Below are 27,078 nucleotides of genomic sequence, written 5' to 3'. Positions count from 1 at the left end.
GTTAGAGGAGTGTTCCCTAAACACTCAGTTCCCCGGGGGCAAGACTGTATCTTTTCCTCTCTGCAACCCTAGGGCCAGCAAACTACCTGGGGGTAAAAATAGTCACTCCTATGAATCCAAGAATTGGACTTGAAGAGTAGAAGGAAAATGAAGGAAGGGCTACTGAGAGACTTGGAAAAAACGAGCCCTAGGCAAAGGGCTGAACTACACACCACTTGGAAGCTGCTTTTCCTCTCAAGGCAGAAGCCTAGCTCAAGCTTCCCTCTACCTGGCCAGTCCTCCCTTCACAGTGATAGAGAGCGTGATCCTCCTCTCATTACGGAAAGGTATTGTTTCTTCTGTTAGAATCATAAAAAGTGGGAAGTCCGCCAAAGTCCTGACTGGTGGTATGGAGCAGGGGGCTGATCTGTTCCCACTTCTCTTAATGGTAACCCTTCGCCCATCTTACATGTTTAGCAGAGAGCTAAATTTTATTCAGTGGGAAGGAAACTGTGGGATCACAATACATAAGTGAAGTAAAATTACTCTTTAATTACCTGGACTCAAGACTAAAATACTGAAGGAAAAAAGTGGTGAATCAAATCACTGACCTTTCCTGTGTGCAATCCATGAAGTGGAAAATGGGGTTACTCAAATATTTGTGTTGCCTCAAGTTACAGCTCCCAGTACCAACTGCTGAACTAAATGAAAAGTGAGGTCCCTGAAGAAGGAGTTTTGTTCCCTGTTTTGTTAACAAGGGAGGGCAAGTATTCCTAGAAGATAGCTCTGAAGTGTCAAGAACAGTGAAGATTTAATTTAACTGCAATCACCCTTGGCTCTAGAAGCCCCATTGTTACTTGTCAGATTGTTTCTGTCATTATTTCTCATATGAAAAAGGGTGTGCACTGACTGGTTTAGAATTAGGGTAGTAAGAGATTTGACGTCTATAGTACCACACCCTGAGATCCTGGGTGTGATTTTGATGTATTTAATAAGTCAATGAAATAAATCAAATGTTTGCTGACCTTTTGTGTACAAAGCGTGGGTGGAATTTTAGGAAAAATTCCTGTGGGAGAGGTGAAAGAAGAAGTAAACAAGACAACTCCTAATTTTAACATGATATGTCATGGAGTGAGGCTAATATTTAATTCTTAGGTGTAAGAAGAATAACTTAGGGAGGAAACCACTACCATCCTGTCACATAAGGTGGAGTCTGGAGAAAAACGGGTGTCAAAGGAAACCAACCTACTTTAACTTCTTTAAAAAAATAATCTCACTGATATAAATAACTGTGCTTTTGGGTAAAGTGCCTGCTTCACATTTTCATATCTATTTCTCTTGCTTCATTTATTTCAGTTTTAGTAGTAACAGGAAGTTTGGGTAATTTTACATCAAAAGTTTTAGATGCAAAGGGGAAAAAAGAAAACCCTTTTAAAGACACCCTGACAAAGTGAGTTTTAAGTAATTCTAGGCAGTAATCTAGAGTTACCAAAGAGTAAATTTAGAAAATACACTGTAAGTTTAGGATTTGTAATGACTACTGAATTAGTAAGACAAATTTCTACTATTTAATATAAAGCAAAAATTCTATTAATATTCTTTAATAAGCACTATTTTACATTATTATGAGGTAAGTGATTAGCCTTAAATGAAGTCATTGGTGATCTTAAATTAAAACTATGTGCACCCAGTTTTTTGTCTTTCTACCCCCTAAGTCAGTATATTATAAAGAAGACTGGATCTTGACGTGTTTTCAAACTTCAGACTCAGGTTCAATCTCACCACTCAGTTCTGCTTCACTTGTTCTGAGTCATTCAACTTCTGAACACCAGTTTTCCATTTGGTAAATCTGAGGATCTAGCAGTCTAAGAGGGTCTAAAGACAATAAAACATAAAATGAAGGTGTAACCTGGTAAAGGTTGAAACTTTCAGATGAGAAAAAAACACCAAATAGCATGATTACTTTAGGATCTCAGAAATAGCTAGCTACATGTCTAATTTAGGATCATTAAGAAAATATAGGTGATTCAATTATTTCCCTTTTTTTCTGCTTCTGTAACCAGGCAAGTAGGTCTGTAAAAATTATTTAAAAAAATGTTCTTGAAAGATTTATTTATGGGGCGCCTGGGTGGCTCAGTTGTTAAGCGTCTGGCTTTGGCTCAGGTCATGATACCAGGGTCCTGGGATCAAGCCCCGCATTGGGCTCCTTGCTCAGCGGGGAGCCTGCTTCTCCCTCTCCCACTTCCCCTGCTTGTGTTCTCTCTCTCGCTGTGTCTCTCTCTGTCAAATAAATAAATAAATAAAATCTTAAATAAAAGATTTGAGAGAGAGCGTGCGCGCACATGCATGCGCACACGCATAAGCAGGGGGGAGGGGCAAAGGGAGAGGGTGAGAATCTCAAGCAGACTCCCAGCTGAGCGGGTAGCTAAGGTGGGACTTGATCCCACAACCCCGAGATCATAACCTGAGCCCAAACCAAGAGTCGGAGGCTTAACTGAGCCACCCAGGTGCCCCTGTAAAAATTACTTTTTATAAACAATAGATCATTTTTATGTCTTATTAGTCTAAGCACATAGTTACCTTCACCTCAGAGAATAAAATCACTTTTTTGAATAAAATTACTTATTATATACACCTAATTAGCATGAAAAATTAAGGTTTAGTATTTTGATTAAAGAAAAATCCAAGTATTAAGATAACCATACCATACCTTACTATTCCTGTATCTCTGACACACACAGCACTGAACAGGGCAAATACACAGAAGATAGCCTTGTATAGAACTAAAGGAAAGAGTGGATCATTATTCTTTTTCAAACTACTTTCTGGATTTTATCACCAACTTTCTACAGTCTAACAAAATGAAGAGAAAGTGAAATTCAACCTAAATGCTACCAGGAGAATAATTCTGGTAGTCTAGAAATAGAAAGAGGAAAGACAATGTGGTTTAGAGTTCTATGAAAAAAGATTTGAAGCTGACAAAAGTCAAAACTTCATGACTTGTTAAGACTAAGACATTGCTACTCAAATTAGTTTTAAGATGGCACATCACCTAGCTGTTCTACAAATGAGGAAGTACTGTTAATCTGTCACTAGACATTCATTAGAAAACCCAAAGAGCTGAAGTCCTAGGACTGAATTTCATAAAAAAAGACAATGAATATTTCATTATTGGGAGAAAAGTGGTTGTATTCTAGTGCACTATACAGAGGCAATATACAATACAGAAAGGGTAGAAATGCCCTGCACAAATTTTCAGTCCCGGAAAAAAAAGAGCTATCAATAACAGAATGAAGAGCACTAGTAAACACCTGGTGGTTCTTTAGGCAGAAGAAACGATGCAACACAAAGATAGTTTTAAGAACTAAAATAGTTAAAGTTCTAGATAGCAATACTAAATTCAATAATGCGTAACAAACTCATGGCAAAACAGTTTACTTCCACGTCTTACTAATTCTGATAGATTTATCTGGAGAATGTCGATGTTGCCGAACTTCGGTTGTTAAATGTTCATTCAGTCTTAAACACTATAGGAATTTCTATTTGGATAATCTATATCGTCAGCATTATTAGATCTGAAGTAAAATATGTTTGAGGTAGAGTCCCTCCCTTTAGTAAGAAGATAAATTAAGCAATAATTCTGTATTCTTTCCAGGATTATACCTTTGGAAAACTTAAAATAGGTAATAGTAAATATGTATGTATTTAGGTAAATCAGTTTCCTCTCAAATGACTTATCAATTAGCAGTACAACTATATACAATTAATTGGAAAACATGGGGTTATCTGAATAAATTAAATTGTACAACTCCACTACTAAAACAATATGAAGTGGCATTCATTTCCTCAACTTTTCTAAAGCTGGTGAATCCAAACGACAGTGTGAATATATATATATACACACATACATGTACATATGCACTAATAAGGAACATATTGGGTGGCATGTTACTGAAAACTGAGGCAGACAGGCTAGACTCAAGGACCTTATGAACATCTGCAATCATCTGCTTAAGGAAGAGGTAGGTCAATTTTTATTTCTATCTTAAAAGTACCAGACTGATCTAGTATCAATAGATAGACCTGAGCTCTGGATGAAATATACCTAAAACCACAAAGTTTTTGGCCTATAAAATGCATTTCACTGAGTCTTTACATATGCCCAGAGCATAATTAAGCAAAGGTGGAAAGTTACTATTTTTTTTACACAGTAGGGGCAAAGAACCTCATAAATATAAATAACTTTTGAAGTATATAAAATGTCTGTCATCAGGTCTCAGTTCAAATACTACCTCCTCAGAGGTCTTCCTTGACACCCTACCCAGAAAACTGTTCTACTGAATCATTGTTTTCTTTTCCTAACACCATTCTCTGAAATATCTTGTTCATTCATCTATTAACTTGTTTATTGTCTAGCTATAGAGTTAAGGCTCTATGAAAACAGAAATCCTATAGGTATTGCTCACCACTGTATTTCTAGTAGATGCTAGGCATTATTTGAATATTATTTGAATAATCAGTTGAATAAATGAATTCCAGTGTACATGATAGATCAAAATATACCAAGAGATAGAAAAGCATCCCCCACCATGTACACATACACACACTTACCTGGATGACAGAGTGTTTCTAATTTTTTTAAGGTTATTATTCTAAATCAGAGGTGGAATATTTTGCTGCTTTAAAGACAAATGATATATATTGCAGTAAAAATTACTTAAGCCTATTCAAATTGAGTAACTTTGATGGGAAAATACTTTAAATTAATATTTTTGGTAAAATAACCCCAAAACTACCCCTTAGTGTCTCCCATAACTCTTATATCAGTTAAAAATAATCAGATAAAACAGCTTTAAACATGGTAATTTATTTTATGCGGTTGTTTAAATCCATTGTTTAAAAATGTTCAAAAGGCACTTTAAAAAACATATTTAAAAATACATCTTTTCTGACTTATTGGTGGATCACTTAAAATAAGCAAGTCACCACACATTTTTAAACCATTCATAACACTACTACCTTACATAACTTTTAAATTCCAAAACACAAATATTCACTGTGTAATGTAACACACTGCTTAGCAGTAAGATTAGTTTCCCTCTAATAAATACTGTATATGGACTATTAATTGGTAGGGCCCTGCAAAGTTATTTAAACTGAACTGATATAAACTAAAAACTAGAGAGGTAAAAGGAGTTGAGACAGAGCACTATTCACTTCTGAAACTAGTTTTAGAGTTGGTTTCTCTAGAGAGAATTTGTAATGTTTACTCTAATCTGTATTAAAACTTCTATTTCAACTCCAATATATAAACGTAGTCATATTCTTAAATCAATAGAGGTTATATTTAGCATAAAATAAACCACAGGTTGTTCCCCAGATTGCTTAAGAATGTTTCTGTCAGCCCTACAATAAAGTAGAGAAATGAGGCAAATGAGTTTTTTTGGTTTGTTTTTGAGAAAAGGGTGTAGAGGAAATGGAATCCAAATAACTTTAGTTCATTTAGTAATCGTATATCTAGAATTGGTTTAAAACTGTAGACTTTTAAGTAGGGCAAATATCCTGAGAGCCAGCAGGCATTATTCTTAGATTTTTTATTTCCAATCTCCTAGGGAAATCTAAAGTTAATAGGTATAAAATTATTAGTAAGTGATACAAATTCTAATCACTAGTTACAGCCAAATTAACCTTGCAAAAGCAGCATTAGGGGTAGTTAGGAAATGGAAATTAGTTGTAAAGAAAATAAAGGGCAACAAATACAAAGAAGAAGAAATTGTCAAAGACAGAATACTCTAATGAACTGAATTAAATGAAGAACAAAAGGACAGACTTGATCTAATCAATAAAGTGAGGCATTTTTTTTCAAGTCTCAATCTGGAAATACTATAGTTCGATAGGCTCAAGTAAGTGAAAAATTCATACTCAAGAAACAATTATGAAAATAATCAGTTAACAAATTTAATGCTCAAATGGAATTACTGTATTTCAAAAAATACTAAAAACTGGCCAGTAGTTTATCTTGAATTATCTTACAGTAACAAAAATTCCTCTGAAATTTAAGATATTTAAAAACAAATAATTGAACTCTGGGACAAAAATCTGCTTTGTATCATCTATGAACTTCTCACTTGAAATATAAGTTTACTGTTACTGGGAAACATAAAGATAGCAAAAGCCTTATGTTTTGAGACCACACTAAAATAATTTATCCAAATGACAAAGATCTTAATTTAAAAGATGCTAAGTTACCATCATGAAATCTGCTTGTATGTTCTCTACTGAATACTTGGATAATTTTTTGCTGTATTAGGACAGTCAACTGATTCTTGAAAGTGATGAAATTTTGATCGTATTGAATTAGCAGAAAAACATTATGCATATTATAAAGCAGTATTTTGCTACCTCCATTTAAAGTTTTTTACTAACAATTGGAAAGTTTTTTTTACTAACAAGTGAGGACACTTATTTAGCTATGCTTTTAATGAATTATGTATTTACTAGTACTTAAACTCTTCCTGCCCCAATTGTTAAATTACTAAACTTGGAGAATTACATATGTTACTGTGGGCCCTGGTATTAGTCAATCTGAAAAAGCTAAAGAATTTTGTCAAAAAATGAATGATCCACGGACCCTTTAAGTTATCTTTAAAGTCTCTCACATTTAATATGGTGTGATCTTGGAGGACACAGATTTAAAACATCCTTCATCTAAATCTTTGAAAGATACCCTACTTGTGGGGCAATAAATCTTTAGCACATTCCAACGATCAATTTGCATCAGATTGGTTTCCAAACTAGAATGAATAGGACTCACCTGGAGGGCTTGTTTAAAAGACAGCTGCTAGCCTCTACCCTGGAGCTTCTGACTGAGAAGGTCTGGGGTGGGGCCCAGGAGAGGTTGCATTTGCAAGTTCCCAGATGATGCAAATACTACTAGTTGGGAACAACACTTTGAGAACCACTGACCAAAGGAATCTGGTAGGAATGCATACTAATGGGCCTCATGCTAGAATCAGAATTTCTGGGACTGGAGTCTTGAAATCTGCATTTTAACAAGTTCCCAGGCAAGAGTAGAAGAACCACAATTTGAGAGTCACTATGACAATCTGGCTGGTTAATTTGTCTATTACTGGCTGATGTATGAGATCACACATGTTAATAAGTAAAAATGGAAAGAAATAATGCTAAATGACTAACCTCAAGGCTGACATGGTACAAAGAATACACAGGCTTTGAGCATAAATCCTGGCTCTGTTACTTACTTGCTCTGTGACAGTGGAAAAATTACTTTAATTCTTTGAGCCTCAGTTTTCTCATCTACGATACAGGAAGAACACCCAATTTGTGAAGATTAACACTAATGTACATAGAATATCTAAAGCACACTACGTGGCACACAGTAGGCATTAGATAAAAACTAGCTATTACTTATTATAAGAAATGTATGAAATAAGTCCTTCAATATCTAATCTGATTAAAGCAGATTTTTTTCATTCATTTAGAACAAATATTTACACTCTAAGGTAACAGAATAATAAAACCTTATACTTATTGCTCCATAGTCTGGGCCAGACAAGTATTCTAAAAGTTGTACATATATTCACTCATTTAATCCTCATAAAAATCCTGTGAGGTAGATAGTATTACTGTCCCTTAAGATGAGAAAATTGAGGCACAGAGAGAGATTAAGTAAATTGCTCAAGGTTACAAAACTAGTAAGTGATAGATCAAGAATTTAAACCCAGGCAGTCTGACTCCAGACCCCAGGATTCATCACAATGTTAACTTCCTATGAGTAAATTTTAAAGTTTTTAGAAAGTAGTATATATGGACTGTAAAATTCATATCCACACCAAGGTGAAGAGTTGTTCAAAGAATAGAATGAATGCCTTGAAATTCTAGCAGGTGACAGTGTCATGAAAACAACAAAAGACAATTTAACGTAAAAACTGGTGTGACTTTTCACTGTGTGGACAGAGTAATCCATAATTACCACTAATTGTCACCAAGATGAACATCCTCTCCATATACCACCCAAAGAGATGATGATTTTGACATGTTTTGGCACAATAAATATAAACTCTTTAGCTAAGCAGCAGATTCAATGGCATGACAACCATGTAAAATTAGCATAATGATAAACATAAACAATGTAAATCATTTGTAACATTTAAGATAATCTTATAGAAAGTCTGCAAAATATTCTTTTATGATATACTCAGATAATATTGCTAAAGAAAACAAAACTTAAAATTTTCTTTCCTTCCAGAAATTCTTTAAATAGAAGGTCACTAAAATTAGAATGAAATATTTATGAATATATTTTTGATGACAGTGTTGAATTGGGTATTCTGCTCTGTTAGAATTATCCACTGGCAAAACCAAACACCAAAAAAACCCCAAACAAACAAACAAAAAACCACCCCAAATAATAAGTCAGCATCAAAATTCAGGCAGTTAGGCATGAATTAAGTATTTGGTCTTTTAATATCTGGCATATTTCAGTTTCCTTAAGCACTCTGTTTTTCTAATGTTTTTAGTCAACTCTCATCAAAATTGTACATTCAAATTATTTTGCCAGTGTAATAGCCACCTCAGAGCCTAAAAATGAATGTCTAAACTTTGCTTTAAATAAGTTATGAAAGGCACAAACAAATTCTCATCTCTCAACAGGATGATAACAAAAGGAACTATAATTATGTAGTTGGAAAGAGTTTTAAATAATCAATTTAAAATGTCACTTAGTAATTCCTGAGAGTGGAACTGATCTAAGAAAAGCATCCCCAAATAGCATTAAATTTACTATTTATTAATTACCCACAATTAACAATGGGTAAATTTGGGAACAAAATATTTTAAAATGCATGTTTATAGAATGCTATTAATGCTTTGAGTAAATAAATATTAATAATTAAAATTGTATTCAAAGATAAACATATTTAGAAAAGAGACAACGGGGACTCAGTAAAACATTAACTACTAATTAGAACCAAGTATATAATACAGTCAAGGACCATATAATTTCAAAATGTGGTTTTATTAATGCACTTTAGGGTAAGTGCCATTCTTATTTTACCTTGTCTGGAAGAAATACTGCCAATTACAGTCACAGGAAATTTTCATTAGACAAAACCTGCATGTATGAGTGTGTGTATGGGGGGTTTTGTTCATTTATATCATACTGCTCATGTCTTGAGTTTATAAATAACATTAAGCAACACTGTTTCCTTCTAAAATTTTCTTTAAGGCAGATCTATTTAGCATCATCTGTGTTATTAATATGTGCAGTGTAGTTTTAGAAAATTTAAATGTTCTAGTTTCTCAGTGAAAATAATACATGTGGTCAAGAAGAGAAAACAAAAATCTCGTTTCTAGTCCCTCTGCCTGGCCACATTTTAAAAACACAAGTTTTTCAGATATATATATATATATTACTGTATCAAAACACATTTTAACAGACTTCACAGCTCACTTAAAGCTTCAGTTTACAGTCATTCATATGAAAGATTTCTAATATGGAATGTTCACTTAGAAAGAATTCCTCACTGGGATTCCAGTGTTCTGTATCAGAAATGTAGAAGTTCTTCAGTGCAATGCTAGACATTTTACCTCTTCATTTATGTTTTTCTTTCAAGAGTTCTCATTTTACTTTTGGGTCTTCATTTTTGTATGCTCGACTTATTTCTTTTAGTATATTCTCAGGTAAGGCAGGTTGATATCTGTATAAATAACCATATGGACGAAGATGATAAACGAGGTATTCTAACTCATACATAGTTGTAGGATCAACATAGTGAAAAGAAACTGCAAGATCAGAACAGCAACCAGGACCCTAAAAAAGTAGCAGAAACAGGCATTATTAAGAAACAGTACATAATTAACATACAATATTCACATACTGATAAAGGAAACATTAATTTTAACAGAATCCAAGCATTAAAGTTGGCAAGGTAAAGCAGAGGTACCTTATCTATTAGACCTGTGGAAGAAACCAAGAGTTTTTAGAGTTCTTAATGATTTAAAACTAAACATGAAAACCGCTAAAATATATCGACCTGAAATAATATTCTTTCATATTCTATAGTGTTTTCACTGAAAAAAATCTTGAGACTTCCTCAAACGAAAGGGGCAGCTATACAAAGGATGAAGCTCTATTTCCAAGTTTTGCTTTCAAACTTCATATGTTCTCACTCTAACTTTTTGCGTGGCTCAACCTCACAAAGACACCTTTGGAGCATTCAATGACTACAAAACCCTTGCCCATTATGTGTCTGAAACTAATACTTCATCTGCACATCAACCCAAACAGTACAATATTTAAGAGAGGAAGTACTGAGTCAAATCTAAGTTTGAATTCAAAGTTTGTCTACTAGGGTCAAATTCTGCCTACTAGTGTATGACCTTGGGCAAGTTACTTAATCTCTATAAGCTTCAATTTCCCCATCTGCAAAAGATGGTTACTTAAAGGAGATAATGTATATAAAATGCTTGGAATCAGCTTGGCCTATAGTAAATTCTCAATAAATGTTGACATTATTGACAAAATAATCACATTTAGGTGGTCCTCAGTAAGTAGGTCAGAGTTAAACATTTGTCCAGATAATAGATTCCTAACAGAGTTGGTATGAGAACAGGTCTAAAAAAGACAAAAACAAGATAATAAAAAAAATAGAACAGAAAAAAAAGCAAGAACAAAAACAAAACAAAAAACAAAACTGGCCCCAGAATTAAACAGTTCTCTAAGATTATTTTGGTATCTAGAGAATGTTTCACCCAGGTGATTCCAACAAAACTTCAGACTCTATCTAGTGTCTTTGCAAGGACCTAAGAAGAAAGATATTCTGGCAAGTTCCCAGAGAAGATTGATACTGAACATTTAATAATTCATGTCTGGAAGTAGGTAGCTTACGATGCAGTAAAAATTATCAGGGAATTGTCCACTGTATTTTCTCTGGCTTTCTCTCTGAACTTTCCTTTGAAACAAACACTGGATATGTGGGGTTTCTGGACAACCATGTAGGCACTAGAAAATTATTTGGTGCCTACTTCTTATCACCTTTAGGCAATGTAAGGATAGGAACAAATCTGAAAAGTAAAATGATAAGTCAACTTGTGATCATCAAACCAGCTCTGTCCAATAGATATATGTGAGCCACATGATGCAGTTCAAAATCTAGTAGCCACATTTAAAAAGAAAAAAAAAAGAAAAAAAAGGAATTAATTTGAATATATTTCAAATGAATAAATCCTATTATTTTTTCAATATGCAATCAATATCTTAAAAATTATTAATGAAATCATTCTTTTTATTTGTGTTAAGTTCTTGAAATCAGGAATGAATTTTATACTGACAGCACATCTTAATTTGGTCTAGCCACATTTCAAGTACTCAACAGTCATACCTGGCTACTGGCTACTATACTGGCCAGTACATATTAAACTAAAAAGACTAGACCAATAGCAGTGAATTTTAAATTGCTGATCCTCTCTGAAAGCAACTTTATATGACCCTGAAACACTATAATAATATTTTTGGTAAGATTTACTGCATTATGTTTCATTCTATTGCATTATTGTTTTTTTACTAGATGACGAGGATACTGTTACTACGATTTATAAGCAATAAAAACACAATAAAAGAAAACAGCTATAACTATTAGAAACAAAACAGTTCTTTGCATATAATAATGGCTACTACCTAGACTCAAGAGAGTCAAGTAAAAAATCATCAGATATAGAGAATCCAGGAACAGAGCCAGATTTTAAAGATGCTTTTAAGAAACAACAGCTTTTATATATATACTAGTTAATTACAAAGGAGCCCAAGTAGAACAGTAGTGAAAATATTAAAAACATAAGATACTTAAGAAGAAATAAAATCTGGAGAAATTCTATAAAGTTACTAAAAGACCTAAAATAAATTTTAAAAATCCCAGGCAAAGATATTGTCCCTAAATTGAAAAATTAATACATAAACATAAAGGCATGAGTGTTACCAAGACAATTTGAAAGAAAAAGAGATATAAAGTAGAGGAATATACACTCTTAGAGTAATAATTTCAAAATTCTGTAAAGCTACAGGGTTTAAGACGATATGGTGCTGAGGCAAAACCAAATAGGATGACAGAACAGAACTGTAATACCAGACACCAATCCTACTACTGTAAGTAACACTACAGTATATGATAAAGGAGATTATTTTAAATCACTACTGAAAATAAGATTTAGTTTAAAAATGGTACTGGAAAAATCAGTTAACAATTTGGAAAAATCAGGAGCTCTCAACCTTAACCATATATCATTAAGTTTCAGATGGGTTATAGTTAATGTAGTTAGAACTGAGGAACAGAATAAACCCTATTTGATCATTTCTGACCTATAAAAAAGGCAATTTCACGTATAGGGGCATATGTACATATGTGTGTATGTGTACCTGTGTGCGTGTATATGTATGTGTGTGTATATATATATACACTATTACATGTAGACTATTACACACATATACACTATTTTAAATCCTCTGTATTCGAGACTGATTATAAATTCTCTGATGAAGTTTATTCCTAGGGAGCAGACTTTAGTCCTAGGGAATAAACTCACTTCTAGGGAAGTGAGAAGGTGGTGTGAAAAGGGAACTGCATGAAGAGTAAGTTCTAAACAACCAATTTAAGAACATAACTCTTTGATGAGCTGTATATCTCACACACTGACTTGCTAAAATAAAAATTTTCCACACTGTGTTTTCCATGATTACTACAGAGCAAAAGTGTATGTATGAGATTTAGAATAACTCTGAAAATAGTAACTTACTTATGGAAAAGAAAATTTATTAAATGATGGATAAGTATTAATAGAAGTTGGATTTCACATGTGTTTGTATTGAACCTCCTGGGAGAGAAGAGGCAACATTAGAAAGTTGGGTCAATTTTGGTCCTTCCAAGTCTATTTTATTGTCTTCTATATAACTGAATAAATTTTTATAGAAAGAACATAAAATTTTGCATCCATTTTAAAAACCACTACAATTTAAATAAAAGATGCACCATAGAAATATTTATTTTGTTCATATAAAGTATATTGTTAGGTATACCCTATCTGTAGGTGGGAATTGTGTGTAGCACTCTTAAAGGAAAGGAGGATATTTTACTGGTTACAAAATAGTGACAATTATCATGTCCCTTTGCTATTACTGTATGTAGCAGATACTCTCAGTAAAATCTTATGTGCATTTAGGTGTCTTTGTTATATCTATTTGTAATGTTCTTAAATTTGGATATATTTTTATGTGGGAAAGGGTACAGCATTAAGAAGGGAAGAGGTCAAGTAATCTTGGAATGGTCAGATTATACTAAGAAAAGTTTACATCAAAAAAAAAAAAAATTCAGGGGCGTCTGGGTAGCTCAGTCGGTTAAGCATCTGCCTTTGGCTCTGGTCATGATCCCAGGGTTCTGGAATCAAGCCCCGCGTTGGGCTCCCTGCTCAGTAGGGAGTCTGCTCCTCCCTTTCCCTCTCCCTCTGCACTCCCCCCGCCCCCGCTGTGCTCTCTCTCGCTTATGCTCTCTCTCCTTCTCTCTCAAATAAATAAAATCTTTAAAAAAAAATCAAAGTAGTACCTCACTAGAACAAAACAAAAATAGGACTATCACAGACCAGACTTAGGAATACATCTGTTTTACAGTCTAGGAAACTGTTGCATCCACAAGAGCAATAAAATGCCAGCATAAGGTTTCAAACAGATTCATTACGTAGAACTGAACTTTAAACTGTTTATTAAAGTGGAATTTTATCCCAACAGCAGAATATTTATTCTAACATCCCTCAGCCCCACCCCCCAACCTTTGGGGCACATATTAATCATGGAGGGGAACTCATGATGAAATCACAAGAGTTTATAATCAGCATGGTTTGTAATATTGCCTAGACTATTTATCAGGACAAACTACTTGACTTTTATAGACTGTCACCTATTAAATGCAGAACTACTGTTAGGAATTACTGTGTCTGTGTAAGTACTAAGAACATACTGGTAATTGTAGTAGTGATTTGCTTCAACATTTCCTTTTAAAGCTGATTGTCTAAAGATTGGGTCAAATGTTCTAGGTCAAAGTTTCTTAACCTCAGTGTTACTGACATTTTAGTCCAGATAATTCTTTATTGTGGGGAGCCATCCTGTGCATTGTGAGATGTTTGGCATCTAGTGGGTTTACAATCTTGTGGGTTTCTACCCACTAGATGCCAGTAGCAACTTCCACCCAATGCCAGTCTCCCAGTTAACAACCAAAAATGTCTCCAGAATTTGCCAAATGTGCTCTGGGAGGCAAAAAAGCCTGCAGTTGAGAAGCACTGTCCTAGATAATGATTTGAAAACACTGGCTTGTGAAAATGAAAATGCTAGCATGAAGTGTATTATTTGTATCTTAGGGCCAGAAAAAAGAAGGCATAGAGTACTAATGACTTGCCTACATGCATTATTAATCAATAACAGATCTGAATCTAAAAGCTAGGTTTCGTGATTCCTGATGTCCTTCAGTCAGTCACTCACTGCTGCAATGCTCCTAACAGTGATGAACGGGAAACAATCTACTAAATGTGTATCAGTAGGTGAATGGATAAATTACATATGCTCACGTTAGATTACAGAGCAGCCTAAATTTTTTTTTTAATTTTTTTATTGTTATGTTAATCACATTACATCATTAGTTTTAGGTGTAGTGTTCCATGATTCATTGTTTGTGCATAACACCCAATGCTCCATGCAGAACGTGCCCTCCTCAATACCCATCACCAGGCTAACCCATCCTCCCACCCCCCTCCCCTCTAGAACCCTCAGTTTGTTTTTCAGAGTCCATCGTCTCTCATGGTTCTTCTCCCCCTCCGATTTCCCCCCCTTCATTCTTCCCCTCCTGCTACATTCTTCTTCTTCTTTTTTTCTTTCTTAACATATATTGCATTATTTGTTCCAGAGGTACAGATCTGAGATTCAACAGTCTTGCACAATTCACAGCGCTTACCAGAACACATACCCTCCCCAGTGTCCATCACCCAGTCACCCCATCCCTCCCACCCCACCCCACCCCCCACTCCAGCAACCCTCAGTTTGTTTCCCAGAGCAGCCTAAATTAATGAAGCACATACATATAATAATGTGGATACATTTTAATGTTGTATGAAAAGGGCAAATGTTCAAGGATATATATGGATTAATTCTATTTATTTAAAAACCTAAAAAACAATACTATATATTACTTATGGATACATAAACATGTATGAAAAAAGATACAAACGTACATAGTGATGACGAATATTAAATTCATGATGGTGGTTAACACTGAGGAAGGAGATAAGAAAACTAGATTGGGGAGGTATACACAGGCCTCAACTGTATCTATACCCTTCTCTTTTTTTTAAAGATTTTATTTATTTGACAGAGACAGACACAGCGAGAGAGGGAACCCAAGCAGGGGGAGTGGGAGAGGGAGAAGCAGGCTTCCCGCGGAGCAGGGAGCCCGATGCAGGGCTCGATCCCAGGACCCTGGGATCATGACCTGAGCCGAAGGCAGGTGCTTAACGACTGAGCCACCCAGGCGCCCCTATACCTTTTTCTTTTAAAAAAGGAAGCAAATGTGGCAAAAGATTAACATATGGTAAAGCTAGTTGGTGGGTATAAGATATTAATTCTTCTTAAACATTTAGCTGAGATATTTGATAAAATAATGTATTTTAGATAAAATCCTCAGGAATGGAGGCTAAGGTGTCAAATGAGAGTAAGGCTTATTACATGCTTACAGTGTGACAGGCACTGTATTATACTGTAATCACAACTGAAACAGGTAGATCTGGTCCATTTTACAAATGAGGCAACTCAGGCTCAGAAATTGGGCAAATTCTGTCCATCCAAGGTCACTGAACTATTAAGTGGGAGAAAACTTGAATCTAGGTCTTTCTAAACCTCAGAGTCTTTTCACACATTGTTCCTGAAGCCCAGGAGGCTCTTCACACAGCCTACTCTCTAACCTCACTCAGATTTCTGTTCAGAAGTCACCTCTTAGAGACACCTTCTTTAATCACCCAAACTAGGGTGCCCCACTCCACTCTGGGTCATTCTCTATCCCCTCACTTGGCCTTATTTTACTTTAGGACACTTATCACTACCTAAAATCATATTTTATCTTTATTAGTCTGCCTGTTTACTGTCTCTGTATCCAGAATGTAGATTCATAATATACTGTTATAAGGGTCACAAGAACTGGAACTTGGCCATATTTATTGCTATGTTTTTAATGCGTGACATAGGCAATAAATAGTAGGTAACAGTAGCAATATTTACTGAGTTACTAGTGCTGACACTCATGTTCTCATCTATTTTGTTATACATTGCCACTCTATATAAAAGGAGTAAAGGAGATTCTTAGTTTTTGGTACCAAAGAAACACATTATTTGCTAGTTTTTTTTTTAAGTAAACAAAAGTTAGTCTAAGTATTTATATAGTAATAAAATTTTTAAACTTACCTCTACAGGAGGATAATAGTTATAATTCCAATACCAAAAGGTTCTAGGTAGATAACCCTTGATTAAGTGGTGTTCTGGTACAAAGGGATGAAAAGTTTCTTTTCCAACGGTATCTCTGGAATCTCCCGCTTCTACATTTATAATTTCCATGCATTTGCCCAATGCTAAGTCTTCGATGGAGGAACTATGTGTACATTTGTCTGTTTTAAATGCATCAACAAATCTCTTCAACGCTTCTTTGCTCAGTACATATCCTGCTCCTCCACTCATGTAGCCCTGCTTTACATAGGGCTTAAATCTTCTCCCAAAGTAAATGGGTTCTTCAGGGTTATATTTTGAGAGTAGCCATCTCAAATTATCCAGTATAACATATGTATCATCATCTGCTTTCATAAACCAATCAGCATCTTCTAAATAATGATCATGAACATACTGAAAAGCTTTAATTGTTTTCCAGTATAGTTGGTCTCTGCCTTCTCTGGTTTTTAATCCCACAGCAGGGAAGTCTTTATCTTCTTCTGAACTCATAAACAACACTTTATTACAACGCTGGGCCCATGTAGCTTTGACGTGTTTGGCCTTTTTCTCTAGATTTTGAGGCCCTGTCATAACCCAGCAAAGAATTTTAACCTTTCGATAGAGGTTTTCAGCGATGTCTGTATTCTCATCTATTAAACAAAAAATTTTTAGAGTTATGATGTAAAATTCAAATAAATTATATTGAAGAAAAATTTTCTTAAACAATTTCAAAAACCCCCTTCTATTTACCTTTCTACCATCAGTAATTTAGCTGAAACAAAGTAAAACTCAACCTTATATGAACTGACATTCTGATTTATTGGTTTCATGTCAGTTTTATCCAGGAGATCCATTGCAGTTAACAAGAATTTCCACTATAACTTAAATTCTTACTATTTGAACTGTGGTTCGTTGACCAAACAGCATCAGCATCACTTGGGAGCTTGTTAGAAATGCAACATCTCAGGCCCCACCCCAGACCTACTCGATTTGAATTTGCATTTTAACAAGTTCTCCTGGAGATTGGTATACATATAAAGCACGGTCTTACACAGTATCTGCTTTTCACTTCATTCTACAAAGAAAGCTTCAACTAGTTCTCAACAGAACACTGACAGGAATTTCTTGCACCTCTAAATAAACTTCTGAAGGACAGAAAAGACATGCTGCTGAAATAATTCATTTTGGAGTCCACAAGATTCACTATTTTAGGTGGCTTTAAAAAAGGCTCTCATGACTACCCCAGTTTGAAGAAGAGGAGTTAATGCAGCATTGAGGTTACTTTTGATAGTAACATATTTCATTCCAACATGCAAATCCATCAGTCAGAAACAGAACAGGTAGCAATAGTATTTCTAAGATCGTCTAGAGCAGTGTTTTTCAAAGTACTCCTTTGTAAAGAAATAGGGAGCCATGCCAGAATATAAAGCACATATTACTTCTTCCTCCAAAAAAGTCCACTTAACTTAAGCAGTGAGCTTAAATGAGCTACATCCTGGTGCAAGCTCTTTATCTGGGTGCAGACTGGTAACAAACAATTCAGACCATCAGGCCAGGATCACATATTGAGTATCACTGGTTTAAAGGAAGAGTCCAATTTTAAGATTCTAGATCAGTGCTTGGTGAAGGATCAATTTTTATTTCTAATAGTTAGAGACCTATACTTTTATGAATATGCTAAAAATGAATTACTAGAAAAATAAAAAAAAAGAAATATAAAATACAAATCCTAATTCTTATGTTTTGATTTAGACAAAATTACTCTGTTAAATTACCCTGAAAGTTTCTGTGTAGTCCCAATTTCAATACTTATGTAGTTGTGGACCAGCATGAGTCTGCAAAACCACACTTTTTGTAGTAATGCTGTAAGGCAGAATCCTAAGGAAGCATATCCTTAAAGTTAAGGTCAACCAGTGAGTTACAAAAACTTAGTCCTGTGAAAAATTAGCAACTGGAGGCATAAATTTCTAGTTAACTGATGGTTGGGTGAGGTTGGGCATGGAATTTTCGAAAATATTCTCATGTCCTTCTGAAAATCAATAATTCACAATTCAAAAACAGAATCACCACCCTTCAGTCAGAGAGCATTCACATTTCATGTACTTGAGGAGCCCAATCTCCTGGCTATAGATAAACTAAACACTGGATGCAGAGGGAAAATGGTAGATGCAGGAATTCTCAATGTTTCACTTTGAACAAGACAACCTTCTCCCCACTGCTGGGATCTGGTAGATATTCTTTCTCATTCTGTAATTATTCCTTCATTAATTACTTTGTAGGCATGTGCTGGCTCAGGAGATGAAAAGATGAGTACGACACATGTCCTGCTACAGAAGAACTCAGTCTTGTAGTGGACCTTGGCATGCTATAATAGAGGTATGTAAAAGGGTTCAATGTGCTGCGGAAAAAGAAAGCAGTGGCTGATAAATCCTATAGAGCAATGAAATGGGAACTTGGCTGGAACAGAGAAGGGGAGATAAAGCAAAATCAGGGAAAACAGAGATGATGCAGAAAATAGGTCTTTAAATGAGTAGAAGCTCATTTTACATTTTACACAATAAGAAAGGACAAAAGGTATAGTGAAGTTTGGTTGAGTGCAGGTACATGGGTATAACTGAAGGCCTGAACTAGGGGAAATGAACTGAGAGAGGAAATCTGAAAAATGGTAAAGAGGCAGAATGCTGGAACTTACGACAAATGGGATTGATTGGTAAGTGAAGGAAAACACCTACCATGACTTCATAGTTTCTAGCTTAGACAGATGTGGACCATCACGCAGGACAAGTAGGGACCTAATAAATGTGCCTGCACTGACCTGACACACCCTACTGGTAGAGAAGCATGGCGCCAATCCTTTAACAATCCAGAGCAAGGCTATAGAGCAAGTGTCCAGGATCGAACTGCTCTATGATAACACAGAGCACCTACTCAGAGCTGAATCAGTTATATAAACATTTATACAACATGACATAATTTGTAATAGTATGCATGTGCTTGCTAGTTCATATAACTCAACCAGGATGTGGTACACTTCATCCCTCAGCCTCAGCTTGACATAATTTGTAATAGTATGCATGTGCTTGCTAGTTCATATAACTCAACCAGGATGTAGTACACTTCATCCCTCAGCCTCTGCTTGGTATTTACTACCAAAAAGATAAAAGAAACAATTCTTAATGGAGGGACCCTCTGCAACTCAGAATTCCAATTGTTTCCAAGCTGCTGTATTCTTTATTGTCAAATAAATAACATTTGCAGAGATCTTTGAATTACGTTAATGTTTTCTCACAGTGTTTGGAACTGGGCTAAGATAAAGACAGTAAAGAATAGATGGAAACCAAAACTATGGGAATTGATGATATTACACAAGCAAAGAGACAGCTAAAGGACAGAAACTTGGAGAAAACCAACATTTAAATGTTGGCACGTAGGGGACGCAATTGAGAACATCCGGTTAGAGGTAGGTAACCAAGAGAAAATGAAGTCATTATAACATATCCTTAGTTTCTACCTCCCTAGATTTTTATGCCTCTTAAAAGGTGAAAAGACTAGTTATATTAGTTACTGATAAAAATATAAGTTGAAAAAATATAAATTGAGATTTATATATACCTCTTGAGTTTCTCTAGAACAAGACTAAGCAAAAACTAAGACCAAAACAAGACAATAGCAAAAACACTAAAGACACAGATATAAACCATGACAACAAAATCAGACTAAATAAATATTTTCAAAAAAAATCTAATCTGAAAAGTTTTGCCTTTCCCCAAATTACAGTTTCTGAACTGTCTCTATTAAAAAATAAATTCAAAATTAATATCTTACTCCCTAAATAAATCTGGGTTTTAGCAATTTCCTTCCTGAGGCAAACCAAGAGCTATCATTAAATATTGGGAATTAAGCTCATTTTCATCAAAAAATATTGCGTACAACAAAATTCACATAAATAGCTTTTTCCAATTCTCAGAACACACAGACTGAAAAATACTGTTTCTGTTTACTCCTTAATAAAGTGAACCATACCTTTATGTTGGCTAGAATCTGCATTGAAGTTCATCTGTCCTTCTAGATGATTTTGTCCATTATCATCTGAGTGCCTAGCATGAGGATCATTATGAAGAATATTAGGCTGGGTATCACCCTGTTCTCCCAACAAAATACTAAATAGCTGAGAACATAAAACAAATCCAATTGCTGATCCACAAAGGAAGGTTAAAAAATTCAGCCAAGATTTAGAGGCCATTTCCCGAAAGTGTATTTCTGTAAGAAAAAAAATAGCAGCATGTTATAAATTATAAAGCAAATATACATACCATGAGTAAAAGACTTGATAACTTAAAAAAAAAAAAAACCACAAAAAACACACAAAAAAACAAGTTGATAACTTTGAGCCATATGGGAAAGTTAATTCCTTCCATATAGGAGAACATTTCTGAGAATATTTAACTTTTATCCCTTTAGTTGATGCTAAAACACACCTTGTGGACAATTCAATAAAATAGATGAGTAATAAGTTGGAGAATCATTGTTAGGTGGGGCATGGGTAAATAGGCAGTATTTACACAGAGAATTTCCTCTTCTTCCCATCAGAATCCTCTGTGAACCCAAGCCTGCTTGCCATGTTCTTTTTCTTTTTTGCTGTCAAAATACTTAAATTTACCTTTTTTCTCTTTTACATTATATGGTATATATTATATATAAATTAATATGTATAATATCCCACAAGATATTACTATTATCATTAAGACAAATGACATAAGTGGTACAAAATTGTGAGGAGGACACAGAGAGTTTGTGTTCTAAAATCATTTTGTTGTCCAGAAGTGGTGAAAGTACTAATGTTAAACTTTAAAAGACTAAGGATGTATAATGTAATTGCTAGTATAATCATTACAATAAATATATAACTAAATGAATATATAACTAAAACAGAAAAAAATGAAATAATAATCAAAAGCAAGACAAGGAAAAAAGAGCAGTAAAGAACAGATGAAATAAATAGAAAACAAATAGTGATATGATTGATTTTAACGCAAATATATGTAAAAGATAAAGATGGCCAGCCAGACTACAGAAAAAAAATAAACCCAACTATATGTTGCTAATAGGAGACACATTAAGTATATTCAGAAAGTTAAGAGCAAGAGAATGGGAAAAGATCACTTACAAAAAGAAAGTATGCAGTTATCAAAATAGTGGTTACATAGTTTATCTTCCTGATATTCACCAAGCTTTACATTTTTGATTTACATACTTTTTTGTACTAATATATACTATAGTAAAAAATTTATATAAAAATACCTTCATGTGACCTTTTACTTTATCCCTTTTAATACATGTTTAATATATGTATATTTAATGCAAATATATTTATCCTCAAATCTATAAGTAAAATTGTCATGTCATGGAACTGCACCATGCTCATCTTATATCTCGGATCTCAGGCTCTCTCTTGAATAGTTTTTCAAGTTTGAGAAGGATGACCCCGGGGGGAAGCCGAGGTAAAGGAGAGAGTGTGTGAGCAAAGTTGCTCAGTAATACAGGAGATGTAAATTACCCACATGAAACTGGCAGGCACTTGTTTACTTACTTCCTTTGCTCTATCTTAACTTGCATTTTAAGGTTCAGAAAGGTAGGCCTTCATGGGTGAAGAGTATATATGTCCCACCAACTCCCCTATATAAAATTTCCCAGAGGAAAAGCAGAAACAAGATTACCCAGTCTTGCTGCTATTTTCCCTGAGAGGAGGTCTCAAATTCTCCTTTGCTACTGTCTTCTTTTCCCCACTTAGATTGGTTTTTAGTGAAATCCTTATACACAAAAGGTGTAATCTGCAATTCCAGGGAAAATATCCCTCCTGGTTTAAGTGATTCTTTTGAAACTCTAAAAACCTGAAGATTATTTGCAAATGATATAATCCGATAAAGGGTCAATATCTGAAATATAGAAATAACTTCTACAACTCCACATCAAAAAACCCCATATAATCTGATTAAAAATGAGCAGAGGACCTGAAGGGATATTTTTCCAAAAAAGATATATAAATAGTCAACAAATACATGAAAAGATGCTAAACATCATTAATCAGGGAAATGCAAGTCAAAACCACAATGAGAGATCACCTCACACCTGTTAGAATGGCCAGAATCAAAAGGCAAGAAATAACAAGTGTTGGTCAGGATACGGAGAAAAAGGAACCCTTGTATACTGCTGGTGCAGCCCCCGTGGAAAATAGTATGGAGGTTCCTCAAGGAATTAAAAATAGAATTACCATATGATCCAGTAATTCCACTTACTGGATATTTATCCAAAGAAAATAAAAAATACTAGTAGGAAAAGATATGTGCACCCCTACGTATATGGAAGCATTATTTATAATAGCCAAGATATGAAAGCAACCCAAGTGCCCATCCATAGATGACAAGATAAAGAAGATGTGGGATGGACAGACGGACGGGGACACACGGACACACACACACACACACACACACACACACGAATATTACTCAGCCATGAAAAAGAATGAGATGTGCCCATTTCCAACAACATGGGTAGATCTAGAGGGTATAATGCTAAATGAAATAAGTCAGAGAAAGACAAATACCATACGGTTTCACCCATATGTGTAATTTAAGAAACAAAACAAGCAAAGAAAAAAAGAGACAAGAAACAGAGCCTTAAATACAGAGAATTGGTGGTTGGCAGAAGAGAGGTGGGGGGGGGATGGGTGAAACAGATAAAGGAGACTAAGAGTACACTTATTGTGATGAGCACTGAGTAATGTATAGAATTGTTGAATCATTATATAAGAAAGAAAAGCTGAAGAGAACTATTCAAGAACCTGGAATTCTTTAAAGTAAGAGTGTATATTACTAAGAATTTACCCACAAGAGAGGTAATTTGAAAATCCCATAAATTGCAAACATGAAGCCAAGAGAAGTGAATGAAAGGTATCATAATGCCAATTTTCTTATGGTAAATGTAAAAAGATTAGCAGAGTAAGACTGAAGCAATAACCCTGAAGGAAGGCTATTAAGGTAACATTAGCAGACACTTAAACTGAGATATCATCTAAGAGCCACACTGCGTAATTTACCACATCTGATTCTCTGACACTCTGCCTTCTAGCACACTGGTTTTGATTTCTTTTTGTACTGGCCGTGACTTTCCTCACCTTAATACCAGATACAATCACTTCACAGTCTCAGAAGGGCACAGTCCAAATGAATTCTCCACTGCTACAGAAGCAACAGTCACAGAGAGCACTGTGACTGAGAAGGAGAAGGACTGTGAGACAGTGACTATATCAAATAAGTGCTGATCCAGCTCCAGTAACTATGAAAACTAACCTGCCACCCCACCATTTTCCAAAAGACATTGAGTTTCAGAACAAGTCTACTTCTGCAGCATGGAGGATTTATTGTTTGTAGTAAACTAGTGACATATTTATGGATACGGTTTTCTTAGCTGAGGTGGCACTTTTTTAGCAACACACCTGTTCTGGGGTGAGTGGAGGGAAAATTGACTTCCTGATGTTAAAATTTTGTTTTTAATTAAAAAATATCTTGTGATGCTATTGGATGGCTACCATCCTCTTATCCCTCCTCCTCCAGAGCATTATCAACCTACATATGCTGGCTCATCCCTGTTGCTTTACTCCATACCCTTCCAATTTCAAAGACTCTTGCCTTAAGACTAAATTTCTGTTTACTCTGATTTTTCTTTCTTGTTCCTGGGATAAAATAGCCATCTCAAATGGGTACAACGCACCCCAAACCTTACTCTGATTTTTGACAAAAATCAGCACTCTCAACTCTTCAGATTCTTAACAAGAGTGCTGAAATAGACCAGACAGGAAGACCTTGTGTAACTAAGTTGCACATTACAGGGGCTTCTAAGATATTAAAATTAAGAGGAGGGAAGTTCTCATTGCCAACTGTTCTCCAAACCTGGTATGTAATCAGAATTATCTGAGGAGCATTTTAAAAATATAGATTTTCAGGCATCACAATTGAGATTTCATTTGCAAAAGAAGGTCTGGGACAACTAAAATTTGTATTTTTTACTTTATTTTTTAAGGGAGAGCTTTGTGTTATTCATTGTAAAAAAGAAATCAAGCAATATAGAACAATGTGAAAAAGATAAAAATCACCCCAAATCCCATCACTCAGAAACAACTATCATCAACATTTAGTAATATTATAGATATGAATAACATCTTTATAAATAACAGAGATGGAAGGAGATAACTGTGGCTAACAGTTGAGCCCTGTATTAAGAGCTTTATGTGGGTTAACTGTAAACCATAAACGAGGGACTATCAATCTCATTTTACAGACAAACTCAGACAGAAAGGTTTGTAACCTTCCCAGGGTCACACTAGCAATATGAATCAAGAATTCAGATTCTTAACCATTTTACAGTAGTTTTACAGAATTGGAATGAATGTTAGTCATGTTATTTTAAAGATTTAACATAAGTTAGATTTACTTGAATGTATAGCAAAAAACGGAAATTAAATGAATCTAAATGAACTCTGAAAGTCAGCTAAGCATTTTTAATATGACTCCTCTCCTCTAAATGATCCTTCTAAAGACAAGAAAAAGACTATGAAAAATATAAAGCAATCCGAGGCCCTTTTTTAAAACTACCTATTTCAATTTTAGATAGTTCCTATTAACTTCTTGCTGTGAGAAATGTGGAAATCAGCACATATATACTCTCCTCCAACCTTCAACAACCACCACCCTGATCAGTCAGCAGCTATCAACATGAAGGCAAGACCCACCACTAGCAAAAAGATTATGACTCACTGAAAGCTCAGATGATGGTTAGCATTTTTTAGCAATAAAGTATATTTTAATAAGGTAAATTAAGGTATGTACATTGTTTCTTAAGATATAATGCTACTGCATCCTTAACACACTACACTACAGTATAAACATAACTTTTATATGCACGGGGAAACCAAAAATTCATCTGACTTGCTTTATTGTGATATTTGCTTTACTGCAATGGTCTGGAACTGAACTCGCAATATTTCTGAGGTATGCCTGTACTATATGAATCATTCAGGAAGTTAAGCAGAACTTAAATCCTTCTTTCATGTAAAAGTTTGATACCAATCTCTGACAGAGCCCAAAATATAGACAGAATTAAAAAAAATCAGTCTAATCTCACTCCAAAATAATACATCATCAAAGGGAATGCAGCCCAAACATTAATGGTTATCTTAAGTTGGGTCCTCAGAAAGGAAACCATGAAATGAGGCCTTTGTGTGGAAGTGTTTTATTAGAAAATATTCCCTGGGGACACCTGGGTGGCTCAGTCAGTTAAGCATCTGCTTTTGGTTCAGGTCATGATCCCAGGGTCCTGGGAGGGAGTCCCACATCAGGCTCTTTGCTCAGTGGGGAACCTGCTTCTCCCTCTGTCTGCTGCTTCCCCTGCTTGTGCACGCTCTCTCTCTCTCTCTGGCAAATAAATAAAATAAAATCTTAAAAAAAAGAATTAAAAAAAAGTATTCCCTGGAAAAACTTCTAGGGAAGTAGGACAGGGAAGGAAAGAAGTCATGCAAAGTTCCATGGGAGGTAATTTTAGCTCCATCCCCTAGGGTAGTTTTAGAGGCAATGCAAGCCGCATCTCAGAGTTGTACTCACATAATTAATCATTGGTTAAGGGCTGTTCTTAGGAAATAAACTTCCCAGACATTCTCATAGCTTGTACATTGGCAAAACTGGCTCTGGCAGTGTGAGGGCAGCCCAGCAACAAAGAACCTTAGGAAATAGATAATGGGAATGAATACACATTAGGAGCCTGTGAACAGAAAGGAGATACAGGCCCTTGGACAAAGTATTAGCATCATCTGCTACAGCAACTTTATGATTTGGAAAGTTAAAAATCACTTGGTTTGGTTTTGCTCTATGGAATCCCCAAAAGGTTCAGCAATCAATCATTCTAGTTCAATCATTGTATAGTGAAGAATACTGCACAGCCTAACAATGTGTATAGAAATTTTAATTAGCTTTTTAGTATCTACTCTAAAATATAAATAGCCACTTAAGAATCACCAGGTATTTTAAGGAAAGGCTCTAATACGAAAGAAAAAAATCAACAAAGTCAAATTTAAAGCAACTTGGAAGAGATGATATAATGAGATGAAAACTAAGAAAACCCCAATCATTGATATCCTGAGAGATTAAAAAATGTCATGCCATTTTATTCATGAAATAATAGCTTTAAAAAAATTATGAGGACAAAAAGAACTCAATAAATTAAACTGTAAGAAAATAAAAAACCTGAATAGAACAGCCACAGGATAAAGCTAAGGAAGTTATCCTCAAAGTAAGCAAAACAAAAAGATAAGGTGATGGAAAATACAGAGAGAAAATTGATAACTAAAGATCAGTTTACAGGTACAGATAAAAAAGAGTGAAGGAAATCTACAATCAAATACTTCAAGGACCTTTCCAGATTGAAAGGCTCCAATGACAGCTAATATTCTGAACAAAAACAGACCCACAAAGATACAGTATCAGGTAATTTCAGAACAATTTGGCCAAAGAAACCATTCT

General features: G+C 34.9%; 1 protein-coding gene across 4 annotated transcripts in view; it reads right to left on the bottom strand.

The window, feature by feature from the left end:
• Window positions 1-1,553: 1,553 nt before the first annotated feature.
• C1GALT1 (core 1 synthase, glycoprotein-N-acetylgalactosamine 3-beta-galactosyltransferase 1) overlaps window positions 1,554-27,078 on the bottom strand; it is a 36,839-nt gene continuing 11,314 nt past the window's right edge. For 3 of the 4 annotated variants that reach the window (XM_036124516.2, XM_036124526.2, XM_036124535.2), the window contains exons 2-4: window positions 20,531-20,767; window positions 16,490-17,157; window positions 8,998-9,811 (exon numbers count right to left, since the gene is read on the bottom strand). In XM_036124516.2, coding sequence (XP_035980409.1) covers window positions 9,620-9,811; window positions 16,490-17,157; window positions 20,531-20,767 — 1,097 coding nt within the window. In that variant the 3' untranslated portion in view covers window positions 8,998-9,619. Of the gene's footprint in view, window positions 1,855-8,997; window positions 9,812-16,489; window positions 17,158-20,530; window positions 20,768-27,078 lie in introns of those variants that run through there. The other variant, XM_078059292.1, reaches the window with a different exon arrangement.

The sequence above is a fragment of the Halichoerus grypus genome, chromosome 12 (assembly GCF_964656455.1).
Source record: "Halichoerus grypus chromosome 12, mHalGry1.hap1.1, whole genome shotgun sequence".
Lineage (NCBI taxonomy): Eukaryota > Metazoa > Chordata > Mammalia > Carnivora > Phocidae > Halichoerus > Halichoerus grypus.
This window is presented reverse-complemented; position numbering and strand designations above follow the sequence as displayed.